This window comes from Mobula hypostoma, chromosome 3 (genome assembly GCF_963921235.1).
Source record: "Mobula hypostoma chromosome 3, sMobHyp1.1, whole genome shotgun sequence".
Lineage (NCBI taxonomy): Eukaryota > Metazoa > Chordata > Chondrichthyes > Myliobatiformes > Myliobatidae > Mobula > Mobula hypostoma.
Window position 1 is genome coordinate 221405058 of NC_086099.1, and position 17925 is coordinate 221422982.

At 44.1% G+C, this 17925-nt stretch overlaps 1 protein-coding gene across 2 annotated transcripts in view; it reads right to left on the reverse strand.

The window, feature by feature from the left end:
- Positions 1–17925, reverse strand: part of mindy4 (MINDY lysine 48 deubiquitinase 4) — a 291924-nt gene that overhangs the window by 29972 nt on the left and 244027 nt on the right. For both annotated transcript variants that reach the window (XM_063044570.1, XM_063044571.1), the window contains one exon: positions 8449–8521. In XM_063044570.1, coding sequence (XP_062900640.1) covers positions 8449–8521 — 73 coding nt within the window. The remainder of the gene's footprint in view (positions 1–8448; positions 8522–17925) is intronic.

Below are 17925 nucleotides of genomic sequence, written 5' to 3' on the forward strand. Positions count from 1 at the left end.
GATACAAAGATTGGAGGTGTAGTAGAGAGTGAGGAAGGTTTTCAGAGCCTGCAGAGGGACTTGGACCAGCTGGAAAAATGGGCTGAAAAATGGCAGATGGAGTTTAATACTGACAAGTGTGAGGTATTGCACGTTGGAAGGACAAACCAACGTAGAACATACAGGGTTAATGGTAAGGCACTGAGGAGTGCAGTGGAACAGAGGGATCTGGGAATACAGATACAAAATTCCCTAAAAGTGTTGTCACAGGTAGATAGGGTCATAAAGAGAGCTTTTGGTACATTGGTCTTTATTAATCAAAGTATTGAGTATAAGAGCTGGAATGTTATGATGAGGTTGTATAAGGCATTGGTGAGGCTGAATCTGGAGTATTGTGTTCAGTTTTGGTCACCAAATTACAGGAAGGATATAAATAAGGTTGAAAGAGTGCAGAGAAGGTATACAAGGATGTTGCCAGGACTTGAGAAACTCAGTTACAGAGAAAGGTTGAATAGGTTAGGACTTTATTCCCTGGAGCGTAGAAGAATGAGGGGAGATTTTATAGAGGTATATAAAATTATGATGGGTATAGATAAAGTGAATGCAAGCAGGCTTTTTCCACTGAGGCAAGGGGAGAAAAAAACCAGAAGACATGGGTTAAGGGTGAGGGGGGGAAAGTTTAAAGGGAACATTGGGGGGGGCTTCTTCACACAGAGAGTGGTGGGAGTATGGAATGAGCTGCCAGACGAGGTGGTAAATGCGGGTTCTTTTTTAACATTTAAGAATAAATTGGACAGATACATGGATGGGAGGTGTATGGAGGGATATGGTCTGTGTGCAGGTCAGTGGGACTAGGCAGAAAATGGTTCGGCACAGCCAAGAAGGGCCAAAGGGCCTGTTTCTGTGCTGTAGTTTCTATGGTTCTATGGCTCGATGATTGCTTCTCTGAGTGGAGGCCTGTGACTAGTGGTGTGCCACAGGGATCAGTGCTGGGTCCATTGTTATTTGTCATCTATATCAATGATCTGGATGATAATGTGGTAAAGTGGATCAGCAAATTTGCTGATGATACAAAGATTGGAGGTGTAGTGGACAGTGAGGAAGATTTTCAAAGCTTGCAGAGGGATTTGGACCAGCTGGGAAAATGGGCTGAAAAATGGCAGATGGAGTTCAATACAGACAAGTGTGAGGTATTGCACTTTGGAAAGACAAACCAAGGTAGAACATACAGGGTAAATGGTAAGGCACTGAGGAGTGCAGTAGAACAGAGGGATCTGGGAGTACAGATACAAAATTCCCTAAGAGTGGCGTCAGAGGTAGATAGGTTCGTAAAGACAGCTTTTGGTACATTGGCCTTTATTCATCAAAGTATTGAGTATAAGAGCTGGAATGTTATGATGAGGTTGTATAAGGCATTGGTGAGGCCAAATCTCGAGTACTGTGTTCAGTTTTGGTCACCAAATTACAGGAAGGATATTAATAAGGTTGAAAGAGTGCAGAGAAGGTTTACAACGATGTTGCCGGGACTTGAAAAACTCAGTTACAGAGAAAGGTTGAATAGGTTAGGACTTTATTCCCTGGAGCGTAGAAGAATGAGGGGAGATTTGATAGAGGTATATAAAATTATGATGGGTATAGATAGAGTGAATGCAAGCAGGCTTTTTCCACTGAGGCAAGGGGAGAAAAAAACCAGAGGACATTGGTTAAGGGTGAGGGGGGAAAAGTGTAAAGGGAACATGGGGGGAGGGGCTTCTTCACACAGAGAGTGGTGGGAATGTGGAATGAGCTGCCAGATGACGTGGTAAATGTGGGTTTTTTTTAAACATTTAAGAATAAATTGGACAGATACATGGATGGGAGGTGTACGGAGGGATATGGTTCATGTGCAGGTCAGTGGGACTAGGCAGAAAATGGTTCGGCACAGCCAAGAAGGGCCAAAAGGCCTGTTTCTGTGCTGTAGTTTCTATGGTTTCTATAGATAGGGTAAATGTAAGCAGCCTTTTTCCACTGAGTTTGGGTAGGACAACTAGAGGTCCTGTGTTAAGGTGAAGTGTGAAAGGGGGAAGTTTTAAGGGGAACATGCGGGAAATTTCTTCAGGAGTTTGTGAGACTGGAGAACGAGCTACTAGCACAAGTGGTACATATGAGCTCGAGTTCGATGTTTAAGAGAAACTTGGATAGGTACGTGGATGGTAGGGGTATGGGGGGTTATGGTTCTGGTGCAGGTTGATGGGAATAGGCAGTTTAAATGGTTTGGCACGGACTAGATGGGCTTGTTTCTGTGCTGTGCTTTTCTACGACTCTATGTTTCCATGTAAAGTTATTATCAAAATACGTTTATATCACCAAATACTACCCTGAGATTCTGCAATTTCTTGCAGGCATTCACAGTAGAACAAAGAAATACAACAGAATCAATGAAAAGCTACACACAAAGACTGATAAACAACCAATATGAAAATGAAGACAAATTGTCCAAATAAAAACATAAACAAACAAACAATTTTATTTAATTAGGGATATAGTATGGATCAGGCCCTTTTGGCACAACAAGCCACACTGACAATCAACCCACCAATTTAACCCTAGCCGAATCACAGTACTATTTCAAATGACCAATTAACCTACTAACCAGTATGTCTTTGGACTGTGGGAGGAAACCAGAGCACCCAGAAGAAACCCACACATCCACATAATGTACAAACTTCCTTTTTGATAACACCGGAATTGAACTCCAACACCCTGAGCTGTAATAGTGTCGAGCTCTCCGCTACACTACTGTGGAACCCTAATACTGAGAAAATGAATTGTAGAGTCCTTGAAAGTGAGCCGACTGGTTGTGGAATCAGTTCAGTGTTGAGGTGAGTGAAGATATCCACATTGGTTCAAGAGCCTAATGATTGAAGGGCAATAACCCGAACCTGCTGGTGTGGACGTAGGGCTACTGTACCTCCTTCCCGGTTGTAGCAGCGTGAAAACAGCATTGCCTAGATGGTTGAAAGGACTAAATAAGGTGGATGTGGAGAGGATGTTTCCTTTGGTGGGGGTATCCAGAACTAGAGGGCACAGCCTCAAAATTAAGGGGCAACCCATTAGAACAGAGGTAATGAGCAATTTTTTTTAGCCTGAGAGCAGTAAATCTGTGGAATGTACTGCCACAGACTGCAGTGGAGGCCAAGTCCGTGCGTATATTTATGGCGGAAGTTAATCGTTTCCTGATTGTTCAGGGCACCAAAGAATATGACGAGAAGGCAGGTGTAAGGGGTTGAGTAGGATCTGGGATAAGCCATGATGGAATGGTGGAACAGACTTGATGGGCTGAATGGCCTAATTCTGCTCCTATGTCTTATGGTCTTACAGTGTGAGTCCTTGATGATGGATGCTGCTTTCTTATGGCAGTGCTCCTTGTAGCAGACAAAGGCAATGTGATGATTTTGGGAAGTTAAACCAGGACAGGACATACACAGTAAATGGCAGAGCTCTGTGGAGTATTACTGAACAGAAAGGCCTAGGGGTACAAGTACACATTTTTCTAAAAGAGGTGACATAGGTAGACAGGGTGATGAGAAGGGCATATGGAATGCTTGCCTTCATCTGTGAGGCAATGAATACAAGGTTTGGGAAGTCTTGTTACAGCTGTAAAGATCGTTGGTTCAGATGCATTTGGAAGTTTGTGTCACCACCCTACTGGAAGATATAATTAAGCTAGATAGGGTACAGAAAAGATTTACAGGAATATCTGGATGGACATCTTGGCTGTAATGGATGAGTTGGGACAAAGGGCCTGTTTCTACACTGTAAACAATGTCTTGTAAAAGTATTCGGCAACCAACTCTTTGTTCACATAAATGGGCATTTCAACCAGGGAATTTTATCAATTTAACTGAGATTTTTTATTTGTGAATCACATGCTTCTTTTTTCACAGTAGAACACAAAAAAGGGAAGACTGAAAAGCATGGAAAACTAAAAAGTCAAAAACTGTAATGTCAGCAGTTCAAAAGTATTCGTACCCTTTTGCTCAGTACTTCATTGAACTTCCTCTCACAGCTATTACAGCCAAAGGTCTTCTTGGATCAGTGTCTATTGGCATTGCACACCGTGATGAAACAAGATTCGCCCATTCCACCTTGCAAAATTGCTCAAGCTATGCCAGGTTAGTTGGTGGACAGCAATCTTGGTCTTGCTAGAGATATTTGATTGGGTTAAGGTCAGGACTCTGGCTGGGCCAGTCAAGGACAACAATTCTCTTCATTTGAAGCCACTCCATAGTTGGTCTTTGTATTGGGTTGTTGTCCTGCTAAAGACCAACTTCCTGCCCAGTTTAAGCTTTCTGGCAGAGGCTAGTAGGCTTTTATCCAGGACCTCCCTGTATTTATCCCATCAATCCTGACTAGATATCCAGTTCCTGCTACTGAAAAGTATCCCCATAGTATGATGCAATCTCCACCACACTATACAGTAGGGATAGTGTTACCTGGCTTCCATGCAGTATTAGGTTTACACCACACATACTGCTTAGTTCCATGTTAGTCTTATCCAACCACAAGGCCATCTTTATAGTATATTCTAAGTGACACTTTACAAAGACTTTACAGGCAAGGATATGCTTTTTTTTAAGCCCAGTCTTCTTCCTTGCCTCTCTTCCATAAATACCCTTTTTGTGCAAGGCCTTAGAGATAGTGGAGCTGTGAGCTACATCTCCAGTTGCAGCCATAGACGTATGTAGCTCACTCAGAGTGATTGTTGGCATCACAGTAGCCTCTCTTACAAGTGCCATTCTTCTCCAGCAACCAAGTTTAGAGGGGCAGCCTGATCTAGCAGTGGGGCTGCAGTTTCATATTTTCCCACTTTTTCACGATGGACACAACTGAGCTCCATGGTATGTTCAACGCCTTGAGATGTTCTTGTAATCTTCCCCAAATTTGTGCTATTATCATTTCCATGACTTATCTTAAATACTCTTTTGTCTTCATTTTGGTTTGATCTGTTGAAAATCTACCATACTGGTAGACCTTACAAAGAGACGGGGTATTTATTCTTATGAATTCATTGAAAACTGGTGATCTTCCAATTTTTTACATCAACAAATTGGGTGAGTTGGTAAGGTAATATATTGCACCTCAGGAAAGATGGTGTAGAAAATACAAAGGGGATGAATATTTTTTCAGTCTCACAACTTTGGTTGTTAATTTTTAGTAAACTGTTGATAGGTTTTGGAAATTTTCTTTTGATTTGACATGAAGCATAATGTAGATTTGTTCAAAAAAAGTCCTACTGCAATGTATTTTAAATTTAGGAAATGAGACAGTAAAATATGTAAATAGGGGCCGAATACTTTTTTAAGACACTGTAACCCTTTGACTCGATGAGCTAGTGGGAAAGGGAGAGAAGAGGCAGAGGTAGCTGAATGGGTGGTTTCAACCCCAGTGACTGAAAAATGTGAACACATCACACTTCGCAGAATTGGAAAATAAAAAAACATACATTACTATTGCATTCCAGGAAGGTCCTGAAATAGTGAGTAGTTTTGGCAGAGGAAACGGTTTTACTTTTGTTTTAAACTGATTTGATGTTGAATCCCAAATGACACAAGGCTACTTGGCTATTAGCATACTGCCACTGTGTGTTGGAGCTTGCTCTGTGTGAAAGGCCCAGAAAGGAGGGCTTTACAATGAACAATTTGAGTCCCCATTTAAATTAACACTGTAAGACATAGGAGTAGAATTAGGCTATTCATCCCATCGAGTTTGCTCTGCCATTTCATCATTGTTGATTTATCAGCCCCCTCATCACCATTCTCCTGTCTCCTTCCCATAATCTTTGACCCTCTGACTAATCCAGAACCTACCAACCTCCGCTTTAAACATACCCTCTGACTTGGCCTCAGCAGCTGTCTGTGGGAACAAATTCCACAGATTCACCACCTTCTGGCTAAGGAAATTCCTCCTCTTCTCTGTTCTAAAGGGACGTCTTTCTATTCCAAGACTGTAATCTCTGGTCCTAGACTCCCCTACCATTGGAAACATCCTCCACATCCACTCTAAGTCTTTCAATTACTTTGCTGGCCACATTGAACACAGAACAGTACAGCACATGCTGTGCCAACCTATATAAGCATACCCCATGATTAAGCTGTTGCTTCCCTCCTCACAGGCCATAACCCTCCATTTTTCTTATATCCATGTGCCAGTCTAAGTGTTTTAAATGATCCTTTTGTATGAGCCTCTACCACCATCCCGAGCAGTGTGTTCCACATACAGACCACACTTGGTGTTAAAAAAAAATACTACTTCTGAGATCTCCTTTAAACTTTCTTCCAGTCACCTTAAAAGGACGTCTTCTGGTATTGGCCATAGTCAGAGCAGGATAAAGGTGCTGGCTGTCAACTCTGTCTATGCTTCTCATAATCCTACACTGGTGCAAGATACTGCTGGTGACAAATGGCGACGCTCTGCAGGCATCTTACAAAACTTCTAAATATATTTCTTCTGAACTACTCTCACTGCAATCGGCATCTGTAATTTCCCTTTAAGTCACACTTTGTTGTCTTTTCTACATTGGTTGCTCGTCCATCCAGTTGGGTGGCCTTTCACTGATTCTACTGGGTTTCTTGGACTTACTGTGAACGCCCGCAAGAAGATGAATCTCAGAGTTGTACATGGTGACATATATATTATACTTTGATAATAAATCTTCTTTAACACACCTCTTTCATTCTCCTTTGCTCCGAAGAGAAAAGGCCCATATCATTCAACCTTTCCTCACAAGACAAGTTCTCTGATCCAGGCAGCATCCTGGTAAATCCCCTCAACACCCTCTCTAAAGCACCCACATCCTTCCTACATTGAGGGGACTGGAACTAAACACAGTGCTCTAGGTGTTGTCTAACCAGAGTTTTACAGAGTTGTAACGCAATCTCACAGCTCTTGGCCTCAATCCCTTGACTATTAAAGAGCAGCATACCACGTGCCTTCTTAAGCATCCCATCAACTTGTGTGGCAACTTGGAGGAACCTATGGACTACATTATCTACAATACCTCTAACCTTCATGTCATCTTCAATGTGAGACAGCAAAAATTTCACCCATCTGCACAAACACATTTTACACTAATACTGCAGAGTAGGATTAAACATCAAACACATGAAAACTGGTCCCTGGGTTACACACCAAAAGGCAGCTATAACCATATAACAATTACAGCATGGAAACAGGCCATCTCGGCCCTTCTAGTCCGTGCCAAAAACAATATCACTAGCCAAAAACAATAGATGAAGGATCACAGGCCAACGCTGACAAGTGCCATTGAGATCAGGCATGCTGTAATGAAATGAACCTGATCAGGTGTCAGATCGCTCAGTGGGAGAGCGCTTTGGAGGTAGAGATAAGCTCCTATTACTATTAACTGCTCTAAATGGCATGCACCTCAAATAGCCTCTGACAACTAAGTCCAGTTCCTGGCCTCCATGTGTGGCTTAGCTACTAAGACCAGCAGAACCATTTCTACTGACAGGAGAAGAGACAAAGGTGGGTTACTGACGCCTTAAAACCAGTTGCTTTGGGCAGATGGGATTCATCAGCCATGGCTGGCAGCTCAAGTAAGAGAAGGAAAACTCTGATCTCAAATCTCCACTGCCTTGTGCTATACCCAGTCATATGGAAGGGTTCGGGAGTAAACTCCCAGCAAAATTCTGGAGCTGGGGTCCTTAAGGCAATCCCATGTTGAGTTCAACGCTGACTGGCAACTCCTGCGATGCTGCTGGTGTTAAACTAACGGTCTCTGCTGTTCCTTTGCATTCATCAGCTGGGTGGAGAGGGGAGGGAGAGCATGCTACAGGGGTAACAGCTTTCTTTCCATATCGAATTGCACTGGCTTGCGGCTGTGACGCAACATCCGTGGTCATCCCCGGCCAATGGAGGGGTTCAAATAGCCAAAAGAATCTCCACGTTAAAGGTCAATAATACTTCGGAATTGGTAAAGTAACTGAACATTAACATCATCCTGGAACCCGTGGCTTGCACCTTTAGTCACAGTCATACTTTATTAATCCTGGGGGAAATTGGTTGAGAAATTGGGAAATCTTGTCTTGATGTACCAAATGGCTCTAGTCCCCTGATGTACAAAGGAGAATAATGCTCTTCAAAGGCCTTTCTCACCTGGGTTGACTGCATACTGTCTATAAACTAACCCCGCCTTGACATTATCTTATGGCTTCCACACTACTATGCTATTATGGTTTCAATGCAGACATAGCAAATGTCCAAAGTACAAGTACACAGAGGGAAAAAAACAGAATAGTACAGCAGAGCAACAGATTCTTCAGCCCAAGATATCTGTGCTGAGCTCATGATGCTAAATTACCTTAATCCTTTTTACCTACACATGATCCACATCCACCCATTCCCTGCATATCCATGTGCCTATCTAAAAAGTTCTTGAAGTCCATTACTATTTAGACTCAAACTCACTTTGTCCTGATGCACAGCTCCAATGGTGGAATTAAATCATCCTCTCCTTCTAATGGACATCCCTCTGATGCATCTGGAAGACAACAAAAGGTGCAGGTTAACAGATACCGATTCTGTGTGTAGAAGTTAAAAACAAGATCATTCTGGAAACCTAGAACGGATTGATGAACCCCCCAAAAGAGAAAGGTAACATAACATTTCTGGACGCAAACACGAGGAAATCTGCAGATGCTGGAATTGCAAGCAACACACATAAAAGTTGCTGGTGAACACACCAGGCCAGGCAGCATCTCTAGGAAGAGGTGCTGCCTGGCCTGCTGCGTTCACCAGCAACTTTTATGTGTGTTGCATAACATTTCTGGACAAACACTTCATAGATCTGACTGTGGATACTGACAGGCGTTACATGAGCTCAGGAGTTTTCCATATTTGCTGCCTTTTCTCTGCTGCCATCGGGAGTCTCAAGCCCCACACCACCAGGCTCAGGAACAGTTATTACCCTACAACCATCAGACTCCTGAACCAGTGTGGATAACTTCACTCACCTCAACGCTGAACCAATTTCACAACCTACAGACTCAATTTCAAGGACTCTACAACTCTATAGCTCAGCATTTAATACCATCATTCCCACAATCCGAATTGAGAAGTTGCAGAACCTTGACCTCTGTACCTCCCTCTGCAATTGGATCCTCGACCTCCTAACTGGAAGACCACAATCTATGCGGATTGGTGATAATATCTCCTCCTCGCTGACGATCAACACTGGTGCACCTCAGGGGAGTGTGCTTAGCCCACTGCTCTACTCTCTATATACCCATGACTGTGTGGCTAGGCATAGCTCAAATCCCATCGATAAACTTGCTGATGATACAACCATTGTTGGTGGAATCTCAGATAGTGACGAGAAGGCGTACAGGAGCCAGATATGCCAACTAGTGTAGTGGTGTTGCAGCAACAACTTGGCACTCAACGTCAGTAAGACAAACATAGAACATAGAATAGTACAGCACAGTACAGGCCCTTCGGCCCACAAGGTTGTGCCGACCCTCAAACCCTGCCTCCCATATAAGCCCCCACCTTAAATTCCTCCATATACCTGTCTAGTAGTCTCTTAAACTTCACTAGTGTGTCTGCCTCCACCACTGACTCAGGCAGTGCATTCCACGTACCAACCACTCCCTGAGTAAAAAACCTTCCTCTAATATCCCCCTTGAACTTCCCACCCTTTACCTTAAAGCCATGTCCTCTTGTATTCAGCAGTGGTGCCCTGGGGAAGAGGCGCTGGCTATCCACTCTATCTATTCCTCTTATTATCTTGTACACCTCTATCATGTCTCCTCTCATCCTCCTTCTCTCCAAAGAGTAAAGCCCTAGCTCCCTTAATCTCTGATCATAATGCATACTTTCTAAACCAGGTAGCTTCCTGGTAAATCTCCTCTGTACCCTTTCCAATGCTTCCACATCCTTCCTATAGTGAGGCGACCAGAACTGGATACAGTACTCCAAGTGTGGCCTTGGAGTAGAGGGATCTTGGGGTACATGTCCACAGATCCCTGAAAGTTGCCTCACAGGTAGATAGGGTAGTTAAGAAAGCTTATGGGGTGTTAGCTTTCATAAGTTGAGGGATAGAGTTTAAGAGTCGCAATGTAATGATGCAGCTCTATAAAAAGAGCTGATTGTGGACCACGAAGGGTATGACGAAGGAACACATACCAATCTGCATAGAAGGATCAGAAGTGGAGAGAGTGAGCAGTTTCAAGTCTCTGAAGATCTAAACTGGTCCCAGCATATCGATTCAGTTATAAAGAAGGCAAGACAGCGGCAATACTTCTAAACATTAGGAGTTTGAAGTGATTTGGCATGTCAACAAATACACTCAAAAACTTCTATAGATGTACCGTGGACAGCATTCTGACAGGCTGCATCACTGTCTGGTATGGAGGGGCTACTGCACAGGACAGAAAGAAGCTGCAGAGGGTTGTAAATTTAGTCAGCTCCATCTTGGGTACTAGCCTACAAAGTACCCAGGACATCTTCAGGGATTGGTGTCTCAGAAAGGCAGCATCCATTATTAAGGATCCCCAGCACCCAGGACATACCCTTTTCTCACTGTTACCATCAGGTAGGAGGTACAGAAGCCTGAAGGCACACACTCAGCGATTCAGGAACAGCTTCTTCCCCTCTGCCATCCGATTACTAAATGGACATTGAAACCTTGGACATTACCGCACTTTTTTATGTTACTTCTGTTTTTTGTACAATCTTTAATCTATTCAATATATGTATACTGTAATTGAGTTACTTTTTATTATTCTATTTTGTCTTTTTTCATCTATACTATGTATATAACAAACTTCACGACACATGCCAGTGATAATAAACCTGATTCTGATTCTGACTCATTACTTGTTTGCTTATTTATTACTATTTGATTTTTTTGTATTTGTTTTTTGCGCACTGGTCACTTGCAGGGCTTGTGTGTAGTTTTTTATTGATTTGTATTTGTTTGTTCTGTGAATGCCTGCAAGAAAATGAATCTCAATGTAGCAAATGGTGACACAAACGTATTTTGATCATAAGTTTACTTTGAACTTTGAATTACTGTTCTGTTTTACAGAAAGTGACGATGAAATGCTTTATACGATCACAAGCACTGAAGAAACACCCACCATAAAATTAGCCTGTTTTGTTCAGTTTTTGGGGCCTATTATATACTTTTAACACACACACATTTTTATTATACCTGTGGTACATATTTCACATTTGGATTCAAAATCAGACTGTTCGGTCTCTCTGTTATCGAGGAGCTTTGATTCTCTGAGAACTAACCATGAGATTCTCACATAATCAGGTGAGAAATCTGATTCAGGAAACAAATGTGTAACAGGAGTCTCTCATTCAGTGAAATCACAAAAAGTTCCAGTAAACAAAAGGCAGTTTCCCAAGAGCAAACCACGTTTCTTTGTTACTGTTGTTTTAGGAAATAGACATGCTGGCAGAGGGTGTGCTGGGTCACGACCAATTTGAAGCACCAACTTTTATACCCGAGTACCTACAGTGCATCCATTGGTGGCCTGAGAGGACTCTGATCAATGGTTGCAAGTCACTTCAAAGTGGAGTCAGAAAAAGTCATCAGGGTAGGCCGGATAGATAGTGAGGAAGAAGAGGTTTGAAGGAAATTCTGAAGTTTAAGGAAAATAAAAAGTAATTGATTCGAGCATTTGGAGAAACATAGTCTAGCCCTAATCACACTATACTTCTCCAAATGTTTGTAAATCTGTCTCTAAGAAATGTCTCCAATGGTTGGCAAATTATTGGACAGGATTCTTAGAAACACACATCAAAGTTGCTAGTGAACGCAGCAGGCCAGGCAGCATCTCTAGGAAGAGGTACAATCAACGTTTTGGGCCCAAGTCCTGACGAAGGGTCTCGGCCCAAAATATCAACTGTACCTCTTCCTGGAGATGCTGCCTGGCCTGCTGTGTTCACCAGCAACTTTGATGTGTGTTGCTTGAATTTCCAGCATCTGCAGATTTCCTCGTGTTAGGGGATTCTTAGAGACAAGATTTATGAACATATGGAGAAGCATGGTTTTATTAGGGATAGTCAGTATGGCTTTGTGACAGACAGGTCATGCCTCTCAAGCCTGACCTAGTAACAAAACAAATTGATGAGGGTACAGCAGTGGATGTGGTGCATATGGAGTTTAGTCAGGCATGGGCTCAATCAGGAAGCATGGTATTCAGGAGAATTTGGCTGTGTGGATTTGGAATTGGTTTGCCTATAAAAGGCAAAAGCTGGTAATAAATTCAATTCAATTCAAGTTTAATTGTCATTCAACCATACATGAATAATCATGAATGCAGCCAAATGAGACAGCATTACTCCAGGGCCAAGGTGCAAAACACAGCACAAAGTACACATAGCATGTTTAAGACAGCAAGCACATAAAAGTATCAGTAAGATACAGCCGCACAGTAAAAGAGTCCAAATTTGGCCATCAATACTGCAGAAAACTGCCGAGCAAATGGGGGTGGGGGGGTGGGGGTGCGCATCAGCACCGATTCCAGCCCAAACGTCGTGCCTCACCACTGCCTGGCGGAGTGCACTGGCTCCGACACCTCTCTCCTGATAGCTGTAAACAAGCAACGCCGCATCTTCAGGCCTAGTCCTGACACATCCAAGATCGCAAGCACATATAGGATATCGGAAAAATACAACCATACAAAATATGATGCATATATACATGGTCCAGATCCTGAATCCATTGAAAGATGCAGAAATCTGCAGTTGACAACAAAACAGGCATGACTTCTGTCGAGTGAATACTGGAGCGGGTGGGTGGGGGGAGGTGGGGAGAACTGCACCAATTCCAGCCTGGATGCTGTGGCCGCTACCCCTGGTGGCGTGTACCGGTTCCAACGCCTCTCCAAACAGGCAACACCGTGGCTTGACGCCCTGAGTCCATTGAATGCCACAGATATCTAAAGTCGAGCACGTAGAGCTGGTCTGCTGCAGAGCAAGCACTGGGGGCAGCACCAGTTCCAGCCTGGACACCACACCGCATCCGGTGGGGCACACCAGCTCCGACGCCTCTGTCCTGGTGACTGTAAACAGGTAACGTGGCTAGAGGCGTAGTCCTTGCTGCGACTCAGGCCACGCAACTCCCCCAATATTCACCCCTGCTCTCCGCCAATAAATCAATGAATCTAACTTGCGGCATTCCACGTTAACAATGTCCAAAAAGGTCTTACAATCACAAGAAAAGCGATCGAGACTGCAGACCTCCTTAAGCAGCACCATGTGCAGTTCATTCATTTTCTCCGCCATCGAGAAACTCACTGAAGAGGTAGAGCTGGAGTACTTTAACTTCTCAAAGTACAGCACGATCTTGTGGTCATTAAAAATATGTTTAAACGGGACAGCAGAACCTCTTTTGACCCCGTAGAAGCCAATGCGACCGAACGCACTGCCATGGAGCGTATTCTGCCTGGAGGTCTGTGACTAGTGGTGATCCACAGGGATCTGTTTTGAGACCCTGCCGGGAGTAGGCCAGTGGCAGGAGTAGAGTGACAGGCTTTGGCTCAAAAGAGACTTTGGCTCGGAAGAGGCGTCAGCTCTATGTAAAGTGTCTGTTAAGGTTTCTTTATTTTATTTTAAATTGCTGTGGTGTGTTCCTCATGCCGGATGTTGGAGAACTGAGAGACACAGAGTCCCCAGGAAACTACATCTGTGTGAAGTGCATCTAGCTGCAGCACCTTGAAGACCGTGTTACGGATCTGAAGCAGCAATTGGATGAGCTTCGGTTTGTACGGGAGAGTGAGGAGATAATCTATCAGAGTTACAGGGACGTAGTCACCCCGAAGTTGCAGGAGGTGAGTAGCTGGGTGACTGTCAGGAGAAATGGAAATAGGCAGTTAGAGCAGAGCACCCTGTAACCATTTCCTTCAAAAATAAGTATACTGCTTTGGATACTTTCATGGGGGATGACTTCCTGGGAGAATGCCATGGTGACCAGGTTACAGGCACTGACCATGAGTCCATGGTGCAGAAGGGAAAGAGAGAGAAGAAGCGGGTGGTAGTGATAGGGAACTTGATAGTGAGAGGAACAGATAAGAGCTTCTGTGAACATGAGCGGGATACCCAGATGGTATGTTGCCTCCCAGACACCAGGGTCAGGGATGTCTCAAAGGGCGTCCACATCATTTTGGAGAGGGAGGGAGAGCAGCCAGATGTCTTGGTACATATTGGTACCAATGACATAGGAAGGGAAAACAAAGAGGTCCTGAAAGGAGAATTTAGAGATTTAGGTAGAAAGCTGAGAAGCAGGACCTCCCAGGTAGAAATTTCTGGATTGCTGCCTGTGCCATGTGCCAGTGAGGGTAGGAACAGGATGATTTGGCAGATAAATGAGAGGCTGAGAAGCTGGTGCAGGGGGCAGGGCTTCAGGTTCTTGGATCATTGGGATCTCTTCTGGGGAAGGTATGATCCGTTCAAAAGTGATGGGTTGCACCTGAACCCGAGGGGGACCAATATTCTTGTGGGTAGGTTTGTTGGAGCTGTTGGGGAGGATTTGAAATAATTTAGCAGGGGGTGTTGAACCGGAATGAAGGGACTCAGGAAAGGACAGATGGTAAAAAACTAAAGATAGCATGCAGTCAGACTGTCAGAAAGGGTGGGAAGGTGATGGAACTTAGTTGCAGCTGAGTATCAAAATTTAGGGATGCAGAATCAGAAAGGATAGCAAATACGGTACTCAAGGTGTTGTATCTAAATGTGTGTAGTGTAAGAAATAAGGTGGATATTCTTGTTGTACTATTACAGGTTGCCAGGTATGATGTTGTAGTCATCACTGAGTCGTGGCTAAAGGATGGTTGTAGTTGGGAGCTGAATGTCCAAGGTTACACGTTATATCAGAGGGATAGGAAGGTAGGCAGACGGGGTGGTGTGTCTCTACTGGTAAAGAATGGTGTCAAATCAGTAGAAAGATGTGAGATAGGATCGGAAAATGTTGAATCCTTGTGGGTTGAGTTAAGAAACTGCAAGGGTAAAAGGACGTTGATGGCAGTTATATACAGGCCTCCCAACAGTGGCTGGGAGGTGGACCACAGATCACAACAGGAAATAGATAAGGTGTATCAAAAGGGCAATGTTATGGCAGTCATGGGAGATTTTAACATGCAGGTCGATTGGGAAAATCAGGTTGGTAATGGATCTCAAGAGAGTGAATTCGTTGAATGCCTAAGAAATGGCTTTTTAGAGCAGTTTGTTGTTGAGCCTACTAGGGGATCAACTATACTGGATTGGGTGTTATGCAATGAACCAGAGTTGATTAAGAAGCTTAAGGTAAAAGAACCCTTAGTAACCAGTGATCACAATATGATTGAGTTCAGCTTGAAATCTGATAGGGAGAAAGTAAAGTCTGATGTAACAGTATTTCAGTGAAGTAAGGGAAATTACAGTAGATGAGAGAGCAGTTGGCCAAAGGAAACTGGAAGGAGCTGCTGGCTGGGATGTCAGCAGAGCAGCAATGGCGTGAGTTTCTGGGAAAAATGAGGAGGGTGCAAGACATGTATTTCAAAAATGAAGAAATACTCAAATGGTAAAATAGTACAACCATGGCTGACAAAGGAAGTCAGCGCTATTGTAAAAGCAAAAGAAAGGGCATACTACAAAGCACAAATTAGTGGGAAGATAGAGGATTGGGAAGTTTTTAAAAAACTACAGGGCACCTAAAAAATCATTAGAAGGGAAAAGATGAAACATGAAAGCAAGCTAGCAAATAAAATCAAAGTGAAAGTAAAAGTTTTTTCAAGTATGTTAAAAATAAAAGAGAAATGGGAGTGGATATAGGACCACTAGAAAATGAAGCAGGAGAAATAATAACGGGGGACAAGGAGATGGCAGATGAATTAAATGAGTATTTTGCATCAGTCTTCACTGTGGAAGACACTAGCAATATGTCTGATGTTGTAGTGTGTGAAGGAAGTGAAGTGGGTGCAGTTACTATTACAAGAGAAAAGGTGCACAAAAAGCTGAAAGACCTAAAAGTACACAAGTCATTCCAGGACAAGGGAGATGTCCTCCATTTTTAAAGAAAGGGGCCTCCCTCCCTCCACCATCAACTCTGCTCTCAAACGCATCTCCCCCATTTCACGCACATCTGCTCTCACTCCATCCTCCCGTCACCCCACTAAGAATAGGGTTCCCCTTGTCCTCACCTACCACCCCACCAGCCTCTGGTCCAACATATAATTCTCCGTAACTTCCGCCACCTCCAACAGGATCCCACCACCAAGCACATCTTTCCCTCCCCCCCCTCTGCTTTCCACAGGGATCGCTCCCTACGCAACTCCCTTGTCCATTTGTCCCCCCCCATCCCTCCCCACTGATCTCCCTCCCGGCACTTATCCTTGTAAGCGGACCAAGTGCTACACATGCCCTTACACTTCCTCCCTTACCACCATTCAGGGCCCCAGACAGTCCTTCCAGGTGAGGCAACACTTCACCTGTGAGTCAGCTGGGGTGATATACTGCGTCCGGTGCTCCCGATGTGGCCTTTTATATATTGGCGAGACCCGACGCAGACTGGGAGATCGTTTTGCTGAACACCTACACTGTCCGCCAGAGAAAGCAGGATCTCCTAGTGGCCACACATTTTAATTCCACGTCCTATTCCTATTCTGATATGTCTATCCACGGCCTCCTCTACTGTAAAGATGAAGCCACACTCAGGTTGGAGGAACAACACCTTATATTCCGTCTGGGTAGCCTCCAACCTGATGGCATGAACATTGACTTCTCAAACTTCCGCTAATGCCCCACCTCCCCCTCATACCCCATCCATTATTTATTTATATACACACATTCTTTTTCTCTCTCTCCTTTTTCTCCCTCTGTCCCTCTGACTATACCCCTTGCCCATCCTCTGGGGTTTTCCCCCCCTCCCCCTTTTCCTTCTCCCTAGGCCTCCTGTCCCATGATCCTCTCATATCCCTTTTGCCAATCACCTTTCCAGCTCTCGGCTCCATCCCTCCCCCTCCTGTCTTCTCCTATCATTTTGGATCTTCCCCCTCCCCCTCCCCCTTTCAAATCCCTTACTCACTCTTCCTTCAGTTAGTCCTGAAAAAGGGCTCAGCCTGAAACGTCGGCTGCACCTCTTCCTAGAGATGCTGCCTGGCCTGCTGCGTTCACCAGCAACTTTGATGTGTATTCTGAGAAAGGACTTGTGAGTCCTTGTGCAGAACACCCTAAAGGTTAACTTGCAGGTTGAGTCAGTGGTTTGGAAGGCAAATGCCATGTTCGCATTCCTTTCAAAAGGTCCAGAATACAAGAGCAAGGATGTGATGCTGAGGCTTTATAAGGCACTGGTGAAGCCTCACCTTGAGAATTGTGAACAGTTTTGGGCCCCTCATCTTAGAAAAGATGTGCTTCCATTGGAGAGGGTTCAGAGGAGTTTCACAAGGATGCTTCCAGGAATGAAAGGGTTATCATATGAAGAATGTTTGATGGCTTTGGGTCTGTACTCACTGGAATTCAGAAGGATGAGGGGGGATCCCATTGAAACCTTTCGTATGTTGAAAGGCCGAGACAGAGTCGATGTGGAAAGGATGTTTCCCATGGTGGGGGAGTCTAAGACAAGAGGGAACAGCCCCAGGGTAGAAGGGCACCCTTGCAAAACAGTGACGTAGAGAAATTTCTTTAGTCAAAGGGTGGTGAATTTGTGGAATTTATTGCCACATACAGCTGTGGAGGCCAGGTCGTTGGGTGTATTTAAGGCAAAGATTGATAGGTTCTTGATTGGACATGGCATCAAAGGTTACAGGAGAAGGCTGGGAACTGGCATAGAGGAGGAGAAGAATAAAGGATCAGCCATGACTGAATGGCAGAGCAGACTCAATGGGCCAGATGGCCTAATTCTGCTCCTATCTCTTATGGACCACTGCTTTTTGTGATTTTTATAAATGATTTAGA